Genomic DNA, 12,986 nt, shown 5'->3' with positions numbered 1-12,986 from the left:
CACAGCAAGGCTTGGACTAACCGCCAAAACCCGAGCTGACACGTCCTTGGCGTGGCTCCATGGTGCGGTTTGTGCCTGTTTCTTTCTCCTTGTATCTCTTCCCGGCCTCTCCCAGCAGTGTGGAGAAGGTGCTGCCTAAAACCTAGGCTCAGCACCATTTCTCCTCTTTTTTTCCCAGTAAATTCAGTCCCAGAAGAGACCCCCAGGGACACCTGAGGAGATGCCTTCTCCAGGCACTCAAGCATTTAAATGCATTAAACATATCAGAGGTGGGGTAGGTGTAAGCACAAGGATTTTGGCACAGGGACGGGTGTTTGCTCTGCTGCACTCCAGCCTCCTTCTGCTCTGAACTGTGCAGCTGTGCCCAAACTAAGCAGCCATGCCCAAAGCCTGTGCCCACATTGCCCAGTGAGTGTGTGCCCACCCACAGCAGCCCAGGCAGAACTGCCCCAGAGCCTGGGGTCACAGGCACGTGGGAATTTACTGGCCTTTCTGATGGGGGCTGGCAAAATAGGAGCCGTGGGTTTGGATCCGTGTGTTACACCAGTGGTTTGAAGGCAAGGAACATGTCTGGAGAAGGCGGAATAGTTCACAGACAGTCTCAGTGTTGTTTTTAGTCTAATGGTGTAAAAGGTATGGGTGAATGAAGTGAAATGGACCTAGCACTAGCTGTGTTGCAGGGGAAAATAAAACAAAAAAAAAAAAGAAAAAGAAAAAGAAAAGAAGGTAGTAATAGGAAAAGGTAAAAGATCTGCCTGAAGTGTATCAGGTCCACTGTGTTAGCTGGGCTTGTGCCTGGTGGGTATGGGAGAGTGGCACACGAGGCAGTAAGGCGGCAGCATCATGTTCGCCTGCCTTCAGCTCCCCTGCCCAAATCCATGACTGCCTCATCATTGCACTTAGGGAAAAACCAGGTACGACCCCGCTGTCAGGTCTCCAAGAGCGGGAGGAGGCAGCAAGGCCACGCCTGGCACTGACCCAGCCCCGGAGCGGGGCACAGCCGGGTGGTGCGTGTCCGGGGACTGGGGACACAGGCTGGGGAGCACCCGTGCCTGCCACTCTCCGCAGGGCTGCTAATGAAATCGCAAGGGAAAACACAGCCTTTCCCACCTGCCCAGCCATGCTGCCTGCAGCCCAACACCCCCGGTGCCAGGTTTCCTCTGAGACACCCCAAGCACGCACCATATGCATGGCACCGGTTGTGCCCGAACACATGCGTGTCCTGCCGAGCCCTGGCCACATTGTCTGCGTGGAGAAAAATCCCCATATTTCCTTCTTTCCATCCTAAAAAGCAGTAGAAAATCAATGCCCGGGGGTTGAATATTGGCTCAGTGCTTGGCCTGGATAAGCAAGAAACAAAGTGGTGTTTGCTACAGGGCTAATTAAAGCTATTATATCAATTTGTCTGTGAAATGATCAGAGCACAGGGCTCCACCAGGCAAATCCTGATTTCAGCAGGACTGTCCTGGCCGAGTGCTGGGACTCGGCTCCCGTGGGCTCACTGGGACACCCCTGCCGTGCTCTGCCCAGCCCAACAGGCTCCTGCCTCACTCTGCTGCTGCCTGTGCTGCTCTTGCCACTGTGGCCATCAGCGTCTCATAAACAGGAGTGTTTATTGTCCCCATGGGGGAACCGAGACAAGGAGCTTCAACCTGCTAACCAACAGGCACCACGGATGCTCGGGGGGGTCCCAGGGAGCTCTGCCTTCCTACGGGGGCCATGCCACCTTCCCTGCGTGGGCACAGCTCCGGGTGCTTCATCCCCATCATTGCTGAGTCCTGTGATTCTATGGCACATGTCACAATGTTTGCAACAATTTTTTATTTTTAATTTTCTTCATTTTTGTTCTCTCTTAAAGCCTCAGCCCCTCAAGGCTGGATATTAGGTGGACTATTTGCTTAAGGAAATAAAAAAGGACTTTCCAGCTCTCCAGTTCACAGACAAAAGGCTTTAAAGTATAAGCCAGAGGGCTTAGGAAGCAGCAGATAAAAGCAATTTTCCAATGGTTGTCTTAATATATATTGAAAAGCGGGAGCTTTTTAGCTAAGCTCATGATTGGTTTTGGATTTAACTTCTAACCTTAAACACCTGAGTGTGGGGGTGCTGCACTGCTCCCCCTCTTCTCGCGTGGGGCGTGCGTGCACAGGCTGGACCCGAGGGAGGGCAGGGGTGGCAGTGGCTGCGCACCTGTAGCCGTCCCTCACTCGTGTGCTTGGTGGGCTCTCTTACGTTGTGGGGTCTGATGACTCACACAGCCACGGCACGCTGAGCTGGGGCAGGACAGGGTGACCGATGGAGGAATGGCACCTCCTGAGTTCAGGGGAGGGAGCGTTGTGCCGAGAAACCCAGGGCAGGGAAAGGCTGGTGGCAGTGACAACGTGAAGGAAGGGGAAAAGGACGTCCTGCATCCTGAGCGCAGGGACCTGATCTGCCCTGCGCGGTGGTGCTCGTCCTGGGCTGGGGTGGCTCCTCCTGAGCTGTGCACCCCACGGCCGGTGGCAGGCTCCCGCTGCACTGCTGTGTGCTGCCCGGGCTGCAGCTAGCCCCTTTTCAGGTTCTCCTTCCAAACTGGGATGACGTCTGGGATAGGACCCTGTGGGGGAGCAAGACTGGGGGCAGCATCTCTCAGTCACACCGTCACCACTGGTGCCTGCAGACCCATGTGGAAGACAGCTTGCTCCATCCCAGAGCCCAGCTACCAAGAAATTCCCACGTTCCTGCCATTCTTTGCCATTTAAGGATTTCAAACAGACAGTAAATACTTTGGGAAATGACGTGCCACTGCCGTGCTCGCCTCCCAGCGTTGCAGACGGTGCCAGACCTGACGCTGGTGGTGTGAAGAGCCGCGGCACGGTGGTCCCCTGACAGCTTTGCCTGCAGACACACTGCAGAATCACGAGGCTGAGAGCAGCCGGCTGGTCCCCACCTGACCATGGGCGCTGCGGTGGGACAGGACTCACAGTCCCTGCTGACCGATGAGCCGGACACCGACTAGCTGGCGTATAGCAGGAATTACCCATACAGAGGGTATTTTTGCTAGAGCTACCCGATTCCCTAAGGAGCTTCCTACAGCAATAGGATGCTCCAAGAGCCTCGCTGGCAGGAGACACCCCATCTCCTGCCCTCACCCCATATGAGTGATGCTGTCTCGCAGGGCAGGCTGTGACGGCGGAGCTGGGGGCACACGGTATGTCGAGCTGCAAGGTGCAGAAAGGGAGAGGGTAGCTTGGGCTCCCCGGCTCTGCAGGAGAGGAGGAGCAGGGGCTGTGGGTTCCCAGGAGAAGCTGGGCTTCCTGGCTCCGAAGCCGCATCCCAGCACTTCCATCCCCCAGCGTGGGAAGGAGGTTGGGGTGAAAGGGGGGAGACCGCAGTGATGGGCGAGCTGCAGGGCACGAGCGCTGCCTGCTGAAGGGCAGGGCTGGTGGGAGAGCAGGGCTGCAGACAGCACTAGGGGTAGCAGTGAAAAAAACAAGCTGAACGGAACAACAACAACAAAAAAAATATACCCCAACCCTTGGTGGCAGCCTGCCAGCTCCAGCTGGTTTCGTAAGGACATTTCAGCCTAAAAATACACAAATACTGAGCCAAAAAAAGTCAAATCTTTCTGCACTGAATCTGTCACCCACAGCCCTTCACAAGGCAGGAAGAAATTCCTGTTGGGTCTGTCAGTCGGCGATGAGAACAGATTATCCAGGGTTCAAGGCTGCGGTGCAGCAGGTTTCCTGGAGGGTGAATGCCCTGTGCCGTGTTTATCAGTGCTGCTGGCTGCTCCTCATCTTTAAGCAAAATGCAAAAAGAGAAGAGGTTGTTCCCAAACCCTGGCAGTGTCCCCTCCTCCAGGCAGCGTGAGCTACTGCCCGGCTCCTACCCTCTCGGGTGGGAGCTTTGCCAAAAGTGGGACAGCCCTGATTGCTATCGTGGGTCATTAAACAGCAATTTATTTAGTCAAGATGTCAAGATTTTCCTAATCTCCAGGACACAGACAACATCGTTAGGATGCGGCGTGGCAATGCAAATGGGCAGAGGGGTGGCAGGTACTGCTGTGTCCCTGTCCCCAGGGAATGATCTACCTGCATGACTTCTCCGCTCCTCCCTGCAGTGCAGTCGCTGCTATCTGCCGGGTCTCTTCAGACAGACCTTAGAGAGATTTTTGGGTGGTAAAAGACTCTATCACCAGTTTTTACCCGCAAGACCCATATCTAAAGAGGTGCTGAGTTTTCAGCAGAGCTGGCTGTAGAATGGGCTATTTCAGATGGAAAGGCAGCCAGCGAAGCAGCAGAGCTCTGGTTCAGCTGGCGAACGCTTTCCTGGCTGTCCCCGCATCACTAGGTGCTGCCACAAGCTCTGCTGTAGAGCCCAGCTCTGCAGCTTCTTCTCTTTGCTGAAGAAGTTCGGGGGTGGGGGTGGGGGGTGTTAATGGCACCTCAGATACCTTCGCACCGACTGAAAGGGGTTTCTCAGAGACCAGGTGTTCACAAGGGAGACCACCTTCTGCTTTTCCTTCTTCATTTTCTTTGGAGGTTGCATCGGCTCCAGCCAGGAAATGCCTTTTGAGACAGTTCCCCCTCTCCCTGATGACTTGCATGTGTGGCTTGGAAAGGGTAAAGGGAAGAGCCTGGCTCCAGGACTAAGCTTCTGGGTGGCCTCTCCCCCACGGAGAGGCTGTGCCCCAGGAGACAGCAGCTCTGGTGGAGCTCTCGGCTGTGCTGGTGTCTGAGAGGGGTCCTGCAGACCTCTGCTCCCCGTGCTGAGTGAGCTTTCTGGTGAGGAAGCTCAGTCCTCGCACTCTCCTGGCAGTGTCTGGTGGGATGGGAAGGTGAGCACTGCTTAACACCCATCTTCAGGATACCGTGACGTGGTCTCCACCCTGCTTTGGGCCAACAGAGGCAGCCCCTGGAGAGACTGCACCCAGTTTTGGTGGAATTGGGTCTCCAGATGGATAAAGACCGAGGGTGAGATGCTGGAAAACATCCAGCTGATTTCGAAGACTTGTCTCCTGTCGTGCCCACCCTCCTGCTCACACCCAGCCCTAGGTGTAGCCATATAGCCACGGCCATTGCTTCATTTATGAGGATCATAATGAAGCCTGAGACCTCTACCAAGCACTTAACAGAAGCAGCCCTGCTCCAGACCTGGCACCAGCAGACGTCACAGGGCTGCTCCTCCCTGGAAATCTTATTTGCATCTCATTTGTGGGAACTACTGGTGTTTCCAGTCAACCTGCTCTGGCCTTCATGAGCTGTTTTGTTTTGCTTATCAGAGGGGGAACTTCATTATTCAAAACTGGTGGGCATATTTACTTAACGGGAGTAAATGAAACCATAAATTCAAACAAATGTATCTACATCTCTGCTTGTGATCTATTTTCCCTTTCTGCTTTATTGGTGCTTGGGCTCTGAGACACAAAGGTGGGTTGTCGATAAACAGTGCAACGCAGGTCATTCCAATTAACTGGATTGTTTCATTTATGCTGCTACTCCCTCCAATTATTGCGAGGGAGTGCAAGGGACGGGCATGAGTGAGACGGGTGCACAGAAAACCATATTCTAATGCAAAAGCTGTGATGAGAAAATGGAATCTACACACCTGATGGGAATATTAATGCAAAACCTTGACCTATAATTTTTCTTTCTTCAGCCTGAGAGAGCCAGCAACAATTGCAGCTCATTAAAACAGACCATGTCCTGACAGCCGTGCATTATGCCTACGTCCTGCAAGTCCCCTTCACCAGCAAGGCAAACATTGAGACCACGGGACTTGTGAGATGTGGGCATTACCATAAAGCTGCATGGTCCGGCGCGGCTGGGAACAGGAGGAGACTGCGGCCAACCCCGAAGACCCCTTCTCCTTTTTAAACCCAGTGTCATGACAGAAAAAGCAAGGGGACCAAAACCAAAAGACAAACCAAAAAGTGCCAGTTTGGACTGGACCTCTGGAGCTCAGCTGGACCACCCCCCGTTCAAAGCAGGGCCAGCTTCACGGCTACATTCAGTTAGCTCAGGTGGCTCAGTGCTGAGCATTTCCAAGGAGGGAGATTTCACCGCCTCTCTGGGCAGCCGGTTCCAGCGCTGCCTTGGCGGGGCTCAGTCTGGAAGCCATTCGCTGTACCACGACAACATCTGGCTCTACTTTCTCAACTGTTTTCTCAGTGCAGAGTGTGAGTTGGCATGTGGGATGCAATAAGTATCAGTAGGGAAGGTGATACCCTCCTGCAAAGACAATTCTTTTGCAAGGAAAAGAGATCAGAAAACAGTCCCACGTGAGAGAGGGTGAGAAGGAAGGCACTGCAATATCTGATTCTGGGGTTGGTGCCGCTTTTCTGTAAGGCATGGCCAGGGCAGTTCTGGAAGCTGGAGCAACCCAGGTGTTGTCCAGCTTGTGCTTGGTATTTGGCACAGACTTGAGATGTCAGGGCTCCAGTTAGCTATGGCAGAGCAGCAGACACAGTTGCGTCTCTCTTTCCCCACTGAGCAGTGAGGTCCGTATGCCTCTCGGGAGGCATCTTTCCCTCCCCTCGCTCCCGGAGAGAGCCAAAGGCAACAAGCTTCCTAGCCCTGACACCTCTGATATGTGTGAAGATGGATGGGTTGAATGCAGGCCTAAAATATTTTACATTTTCACGGCAGTTTCACAGCCCTGGCATTATCAAATGATCTTTCAATGTACTTGGAAGCAGGAGGGGAATAACTTGAGATGGATTCTGGCTTTTTTATGTCTGTGTACTTGCAAACTGTCTCTGCCTACACATCTTGCAGGGCCTGTGCCTGTTTGGATATGCACACAGAAAACTGGTGCTCATGTGGATGCTCCGTCTGCTCCGTTCCCCCTTGAAGTTTGGAGGCCATTCAAAGCAGGTCCCATCCCTGGGCGGTTTGGATCAAACTTGCCCTGTGCACTGCACTCCGCTGACCAGGCTAGTTAGGGGCTCGAGGCTAGGAAACACAAGGCAATTTTAAAATCTGAACAAAAGTAGGAGATTAAGGAAACCAGCTGGAAACCTCTTTTGCCGATTTTGAAAGCAAAATGTGGGTCACAGATGTGCTTCCACAGACAGAAACTGGCTGGAGAAGAAAAAGACATCAGCAGTGCCCCGACTCTTTGATGATCAGAGGTAGATTTAGCTTCTAGGCATGGAGACAAGAAAGGAAGAGGAGACAAAGTAGGAATAAAAACATAATCAAGAGATTAGGAATGTGGAACTCAACCCACCCGTAAATTTGCCTTGGGGAACAATGAAAGAATGCAGTAATGAAAAAAGATGAAACCAACTGCTACATTTTACTCTCTTCCCTTCTCTCACTGTCCTTGTGGTTTTACTTTTTTGCTGTCCAAGACACAGGAGGCCCATTACGGAGCGTCCCCTCTTCCTCAATCATGTTTTTTCATTGCAGAAGCGCTGTTTTCTGCTGTCCCTTCGCAGCAGCTATGAGCTCCTTGCTAAGGACGGGCTGATTTTAAAGCCTAAGAAAAGCAAAGCTTCACAGGGAAGTTCACACCGTTAGGCAGGTGGGCATGGGAGAATCGAAAACAACGTGCTCCGGCCCATCTTTGGTAGGGGAGAAGAGCTATTACTCAATTCTTTAGCCTAACACAAAAGATAAAATCTGTTTCCAGTGAAATTAATGACAGACTGGTAAGAGCCATGCCGCCAGCTCTTGCAGGCTGTTGACCAGCCTGTGACTTGGGCTCCCAGGGGCTGAAACAGGAGGGCTGTTGCTTGAAGCATTGAAGAAAACCTCAAGGTAAAGCACTGGAAGAACAACGCAGGGCAATGGCAGCACTGACTCGCAGAAGCCTGAGCAGTGGTTCCTTAGAAATAGCCAGGCACTGGAGGGGGGTTCTGAAAAGCATCCAGGGCATTCAGTGGGTGGCTTCTGGGTGAAGTGCCTGGGCCACTCCTGTGCTGGTCACAGCAGGACCTGGTCACTTGGTGCCTTTGGACCTTGTGACATGTGCTGAGCAGCCGCGGAGCACAATCTCTCGCTCCTGCAGCAAACTTCCCTCCTGCCAGCAAAACACTGGTCCTTATGGCTTATCACCAACAGGAGGCTGAAATAAGAGTGATGCTAGTCCAGCTCACTGCCTGTCACTGTTTTTCAAACTTTGGGGAACTTCAGATTCAGTTCTCCTCCGGAATTTATTTTTATCAGCCCTAATGGAATCACATTTTGTAGTTGCTAGTGTTTTAAATCCAGTATCAGTGTCAATAAAGATAAGCCCTTTCCCAGGGGTACAAAAAAAAATAGAAAACTGTCTCAAATCTTTCACTCATGCAGAAGAAAACAACCCCAAAGCATTGAAGGATTAAATGAAAAATACGCCTCTTTTCGCTGGGAGTCCACTGGGCGTGAATAAGTGCCAACCGAGCTCTCACTTGCATCACCATCTGGTGTGATGGCACCAGGGCTGAGAGATGCAGCGGGACGCGTTGCAGTGCCCTGCCCTCTGACAGCATCTCTGCTCCTGGTGACAGAACCACCAGAGGCTCCCAAACAGCAGCAGGTCCCTAAATGGGAAGGATTTTGTTGTCTTCAGCTTCACCATCTGACCTAGCCCAGAGAAAAGAAGCGTCCAGCTGCAGCCCGACCCACCGAGAGGCAGCCCAGCCCTCCCCTGGCGAGGAGGATCCCACGTCCTCCTCTGGATCGCGATCTGGGTGGACCAAAATTCATGTTGCTGGGCTGCAACCACACGTTGGTATCGCTGTGAACAGCACAGTGCAGAGCCTCTTCAGTGGATGTTTAAAAACTGCTTGTGGTTTCAGAGCTCTCGCTGATGAATTGCCCAGCAGCCGGTCACACTGGGAGGGCTATGCTTATTATTTTCAACTGCTATCTTGCATGGAAGCAAAATCAAAATACTTTCCTCAAGGTAGTTGGCTCTAAAACAATTGAAAAATTTTCCACAAGGTTGTAATGCAATTAGGACTGGCATTTAATATAATTTATATCTCTAAAGGTATGTTTATACCATCAGACCCTTCTTTTGTAGAAAAAAACAACTTGCTGGCAAGAGAAGGCTGATTTTGCTATTACAGGCAATGAAATTAAACATGGATGTCCACCTAGCAGTGATTAAAAGGCAGCATAATGTCAGGATCATCACTGAGATGTAGTCGCTTGTGGTGAGAAATGGTTGGGTAGGAAGCTGTGACACCAACCACACATCTGCAGGTTTCCCATTTGGTTTTTGGTCAATGCCAAGTGATGTGTCATCACTTGCCTTCTGCCACAGCATGGCAAGAGCAGAAATAATCCTGCGCTCCCTAACTGCCCTGCCAGCTTGGATGGGAGGAGCTGGTGCAGACTGGGGACGATCAAGCCCACCTCACAGAACACCACCCTCAGCCACGCCGGTGCCTGGGTTTGTGTTTTGATAGATATCCAGGAAAACCCTAAGCAGAGACACCAGACAAGCCAAACACGCAGTAACGACTCCAGAAGTGCATGAGTCAGCTGGTGAACTTGTTGACATGGAATATTGTGAATGCCAAAAGCATGGCCGTAACATTCTCCTGTTGCTACCTGGGGAAGCCTCTGTTTCCCTGATTACCAAAAGTTCCAAAGGGATGACTGGGGAAATGATGACTCTGTGCTTGCCCGTTCCTTATTTTTTTATATTATATTTAACCATGTTTTACTGACTACTGCCCAAGACACAGTACGGGACTGAGAGGATGTTTTGCCCGACTGCAACAGCTGCTGCGATTGAAATTACAGTATGAAACACTTTAGCCTCCTTGTCTAGGTGGAGGCAAACAGATTGGATGAATTATCAGTAGAAATGGGCCTGAACAGAAACTTGAGAGGCACTCAATGCTTCTTCAGAGCCAGAGAACTCCTGTCCTTAAGGTGGGATGAACCAATCACCATTAAAAAGGTAGTCTGGATGTGGTCCCTAATGGTAGAGATGCCACTGACTGCATTATGAGAATAACACAACGCCACAAGAGCACAGGAGCAAAGACATCCCTCACCCTTGGCTGTAATCCAGCTGCCTATTAGCACAGGGTACGGCTATCAGAGAAGCAAACGCAAGAGCTGTGCGGCTACACAAAGCAGCTGATCACACCCTCCGGCTATCTACCAGGCAAACAAAGAAGCCATTGGCCGCGTCCATGGGTTGGTCTGCCTCTGCTCACTAGATCCGTGTTTGCAGAAACCTACCTTGAGCCGTCTGGGAGCAGTTTGGGGAACCTGGCCTCACGGTCACAGACCTGACCCCCCTGTGACCCCCGGCTGGCCGGCGGGGACATGAATGTCCTGCCTGATCCTCTCTGCCTCACAGCAGCCTGTGACACAACACGCACCCCAGCCTGTAAGCACGACCGCCTTCAGAGCCACCGCTGTCAGGTCATTAACTCCAGTTAAAACTTTAACAAGCCCAAACGCAGCTTCTTAACAGAAAAGACTATGGACAGGGATACTCACTATTGGGCCGAGTCATTAAGCTGATATTCCCGGGACCGGTTGAAGCATTCTTGGATCCCAGAGTCTGCCCAGAGTCTCATCATAGCTGACAGCAGCTCTGGAGAGAAGGGCTCTGTGTCCTCCATCCGACTTACAACATCGCAGACCATCTTGGCATCAGCCTGCAGAGGAAAGAAACGAGAGGTCACATACATGCTCAAGGCAGAACTGGGAGCCAGGGGTTTCAGAAACAGTTCACCAAACCCTAGGAGGCAAGGGGCTGAGTTTCTCGGGATGGGGCTTTAGGATCCACACCGTATGATCCAGCAGGCAGGGCTAAAGGAGGATGGAGCAAGGAAGCCACAAGCAAAAGGGTTATTTCTGCAACCCACCCCCCGTCAACAAATGTATCTACTCAGCAGAACCAGTCAGCGGTGCGTGTGTGTGGAGTTTCTTGGGAACAGAAGGAAATTCCTATATTTACAAGCCTATTTTAAATTGTTAGCAGAGCGACACATACCCTGCAACAATACCTGTTTTACCTGGGTGTGTAACTGCTCTGAAGTAGGGGTTGTTTGTATCAGAAAGGACAGTAGAAAGGCTCCAGAAGCAATTTTTTTCAGATGCTGGTTTATTACTTTTCCTGAATTCTTGTTCTTTGCTACGAGCCCCTGCTCCAGGGGCTAATTCATATTAACACCGACCACCTTGGCTGGCTGTCGTGCTTTGTGACTCAGAGGGAGAGGAATCTCCTGCAGTTAAAGAGTATGGCAGCGAGGGCAGGGCCAGCTGGCTGTGTTCAGATGGAATCTTTTTTGGTTAAGAAAAATGTGATTTGTTGGAACAGCAACTTTTCCTGGAGGATTGTGTTCTGACACAACTCGGGTCCGGAAGATGTCTCAGATTTAGGATGGGAACGTCTAGACAGCCTTGGAATAGCTGAGTTCAGCCCTGCTGTAATAGTTCAAGGTGGCTGATGCTTCTTCACCCATTTGCAAAGCGGGACACCCGAATTCATGACCACCCTCTGCTTGCTTTGCAGAAAGTGGATCTCCCACCCCCTCTCCAGACTTCTGAAACCCCAGGGCTGTTGGCTAATCTGCAGTTCATCGCTTTAAAAATTTTGGAAAATTCTCCTATTTCTACCAGCTGAAACAAACCCCATTATTATTGCTATAGTTCATTGGAAAAGAGGAGCTCTTAATCCTTGTGTGTGCTTACAGCAGCTAGCGAAGACAACCTCCTGGTTTTATTACTTCTCCTCTTGTCTGCTAGATCAAACCCACTCTTGGACAAACACAGATGGAAGTCTTCGCCTGCCAGGGTGTTTGGTCTAAACCAGCAAACGCTGGCCAGAAACACGAGTGTCGCAAACGGGCGTGCAGGCAGGGCCCGTGCTGTGCTGCCACCGTCCCATGGACAAACAACCCTTGTCCATCACAGTGACCCAGCTCATGAGCACAAAGCCACCTGCAGCTGGGCGTACAGCTCCTGGGAAGCCGGGCATTGCCTTCGGGAAGAGCTCCTGCAGCTTTCCTGGGTAGAACAGTCTCTGTGCTGTTCCTCTGCCCGGCCAGGTGCTGCGGGTGCTCCCCCGACACTCAGACCTAGCAGCTGTGATGGGAACAGCCCAACTGCTGAATGCGTTGCTCTCCTCGGGTACCGCCTGAGCGCTGGGGACAAGGTATGACAGGGTTTGTGGCAAAGCAAGCAGATTATATCTTAGGTCATAGGTACAAGTAGAAGTGGAGAAGTACCAGCGGTGAAGAGCATCACAATAACCCAATTGCACGGGTGGGAGCGACCAGGCGTACGGCATGGCTGGCATGGCCAGGATCAACACTCCCCTGCAGCCTTCCTTTACCGAACACTGAAAGTGTTGGGAAATCGCGGGGTGCCAAGCCGCTAGCACTGGAGGCTGAAGCTGCTGGGGAGTTCAGTGCTCAGAGAAAGAGCCTCAAGTCCCCTGATGATGCAGTCTTCACAGGCAGAAGTCTCAGTACTGTATGGACACACCATCCCGTAAAACTTAATGGAGTGGAGCGTCTCTGCTTTGAAGACTTTATGAACATACAGCCTTTCTCGCAGAACATTTAACTTCATATTTTAGTGCCCAGGAATCCTCCCCGCACTCTGCACAGACTCTGCTCGTGTTGGAGAAACAGTACTGGTGACTCACATCACAAAGCCAAGGCAAACAAGGAACCTTGAAGAGTTCAGTTAATTTCAAAAGCTTGTTTTCTGCCCCGGAGTGCTTCGTGAGCTCAGTGAATATTCATAAATCACCAGTATGGTTTGCCTGCCCTGCTGGAGCTGTAATTCTGCTCTTTTCATGGACTCTAAATAACATGAAACCTGCTAATGGCCAGTCAGCTCAGGACTGCGGACTGGCGTGGCCCCGTTATTTGTGCAGAAAAAGCACCCATAGTTACAGTCAGGTAGGAAGGAGGTCTTCCGTATGTCACCCTGACTGCTGGGGGGCATTCTAGGTGTAAGTCACAGATCTGCCCATCTGTCTGCGATGGCAAAGCACATTTGAAGTTCTCCAGCTGTTACAGGCAGGGTCTGGGCTGCTTC

The 12,986-nt window shown here is 51.6% G+C and overlaps 1 protein-coding gene across 2 annotated transcripts in view; it reads right to left on the bottom strand.

Moving 5' to 3' along the window:
• GNAO1 (G protein subunit alpha o1) overlaps positions 1-12,986 on the bottom strand; it is a 144,760-nt gene that overhangs the window by 38,016 nt on the left and 93,758 nt on the right. For both annotated transcript variants that reach the window (XM_037409340.1, XM_037409339.1), the window contains exon 4: positions 10,431-10,591. In XM_037409340.1, the coding sequence (XP_037265237.1) occupies positions 10,431-10,591 (161 nt within the window). The remainder of the gene's footprint in view (positions 1-10,430; positions 10,592-12,986) is intronic.

This window comes from Falco rusticolus, chromosome 15, assembly GCF_015220075.1.
Source record: "Falco rusticolus isolate bFalRus1 chromosome 15, bFalRus1.pri, whole genome shotgun sequence".
NCBI classification, from domain to species: domain Eukaryota; kingdom Metazoa; phylum Chordata; class Aves; order Falconiformes; family Falconidae; genus Falco; species Falco rusticolus.
The sequence above is the reverse complement of the archived record's forward strand: the minus strand, read 5'-3'. Positions and strand labels throughout refer to the sequence as shown.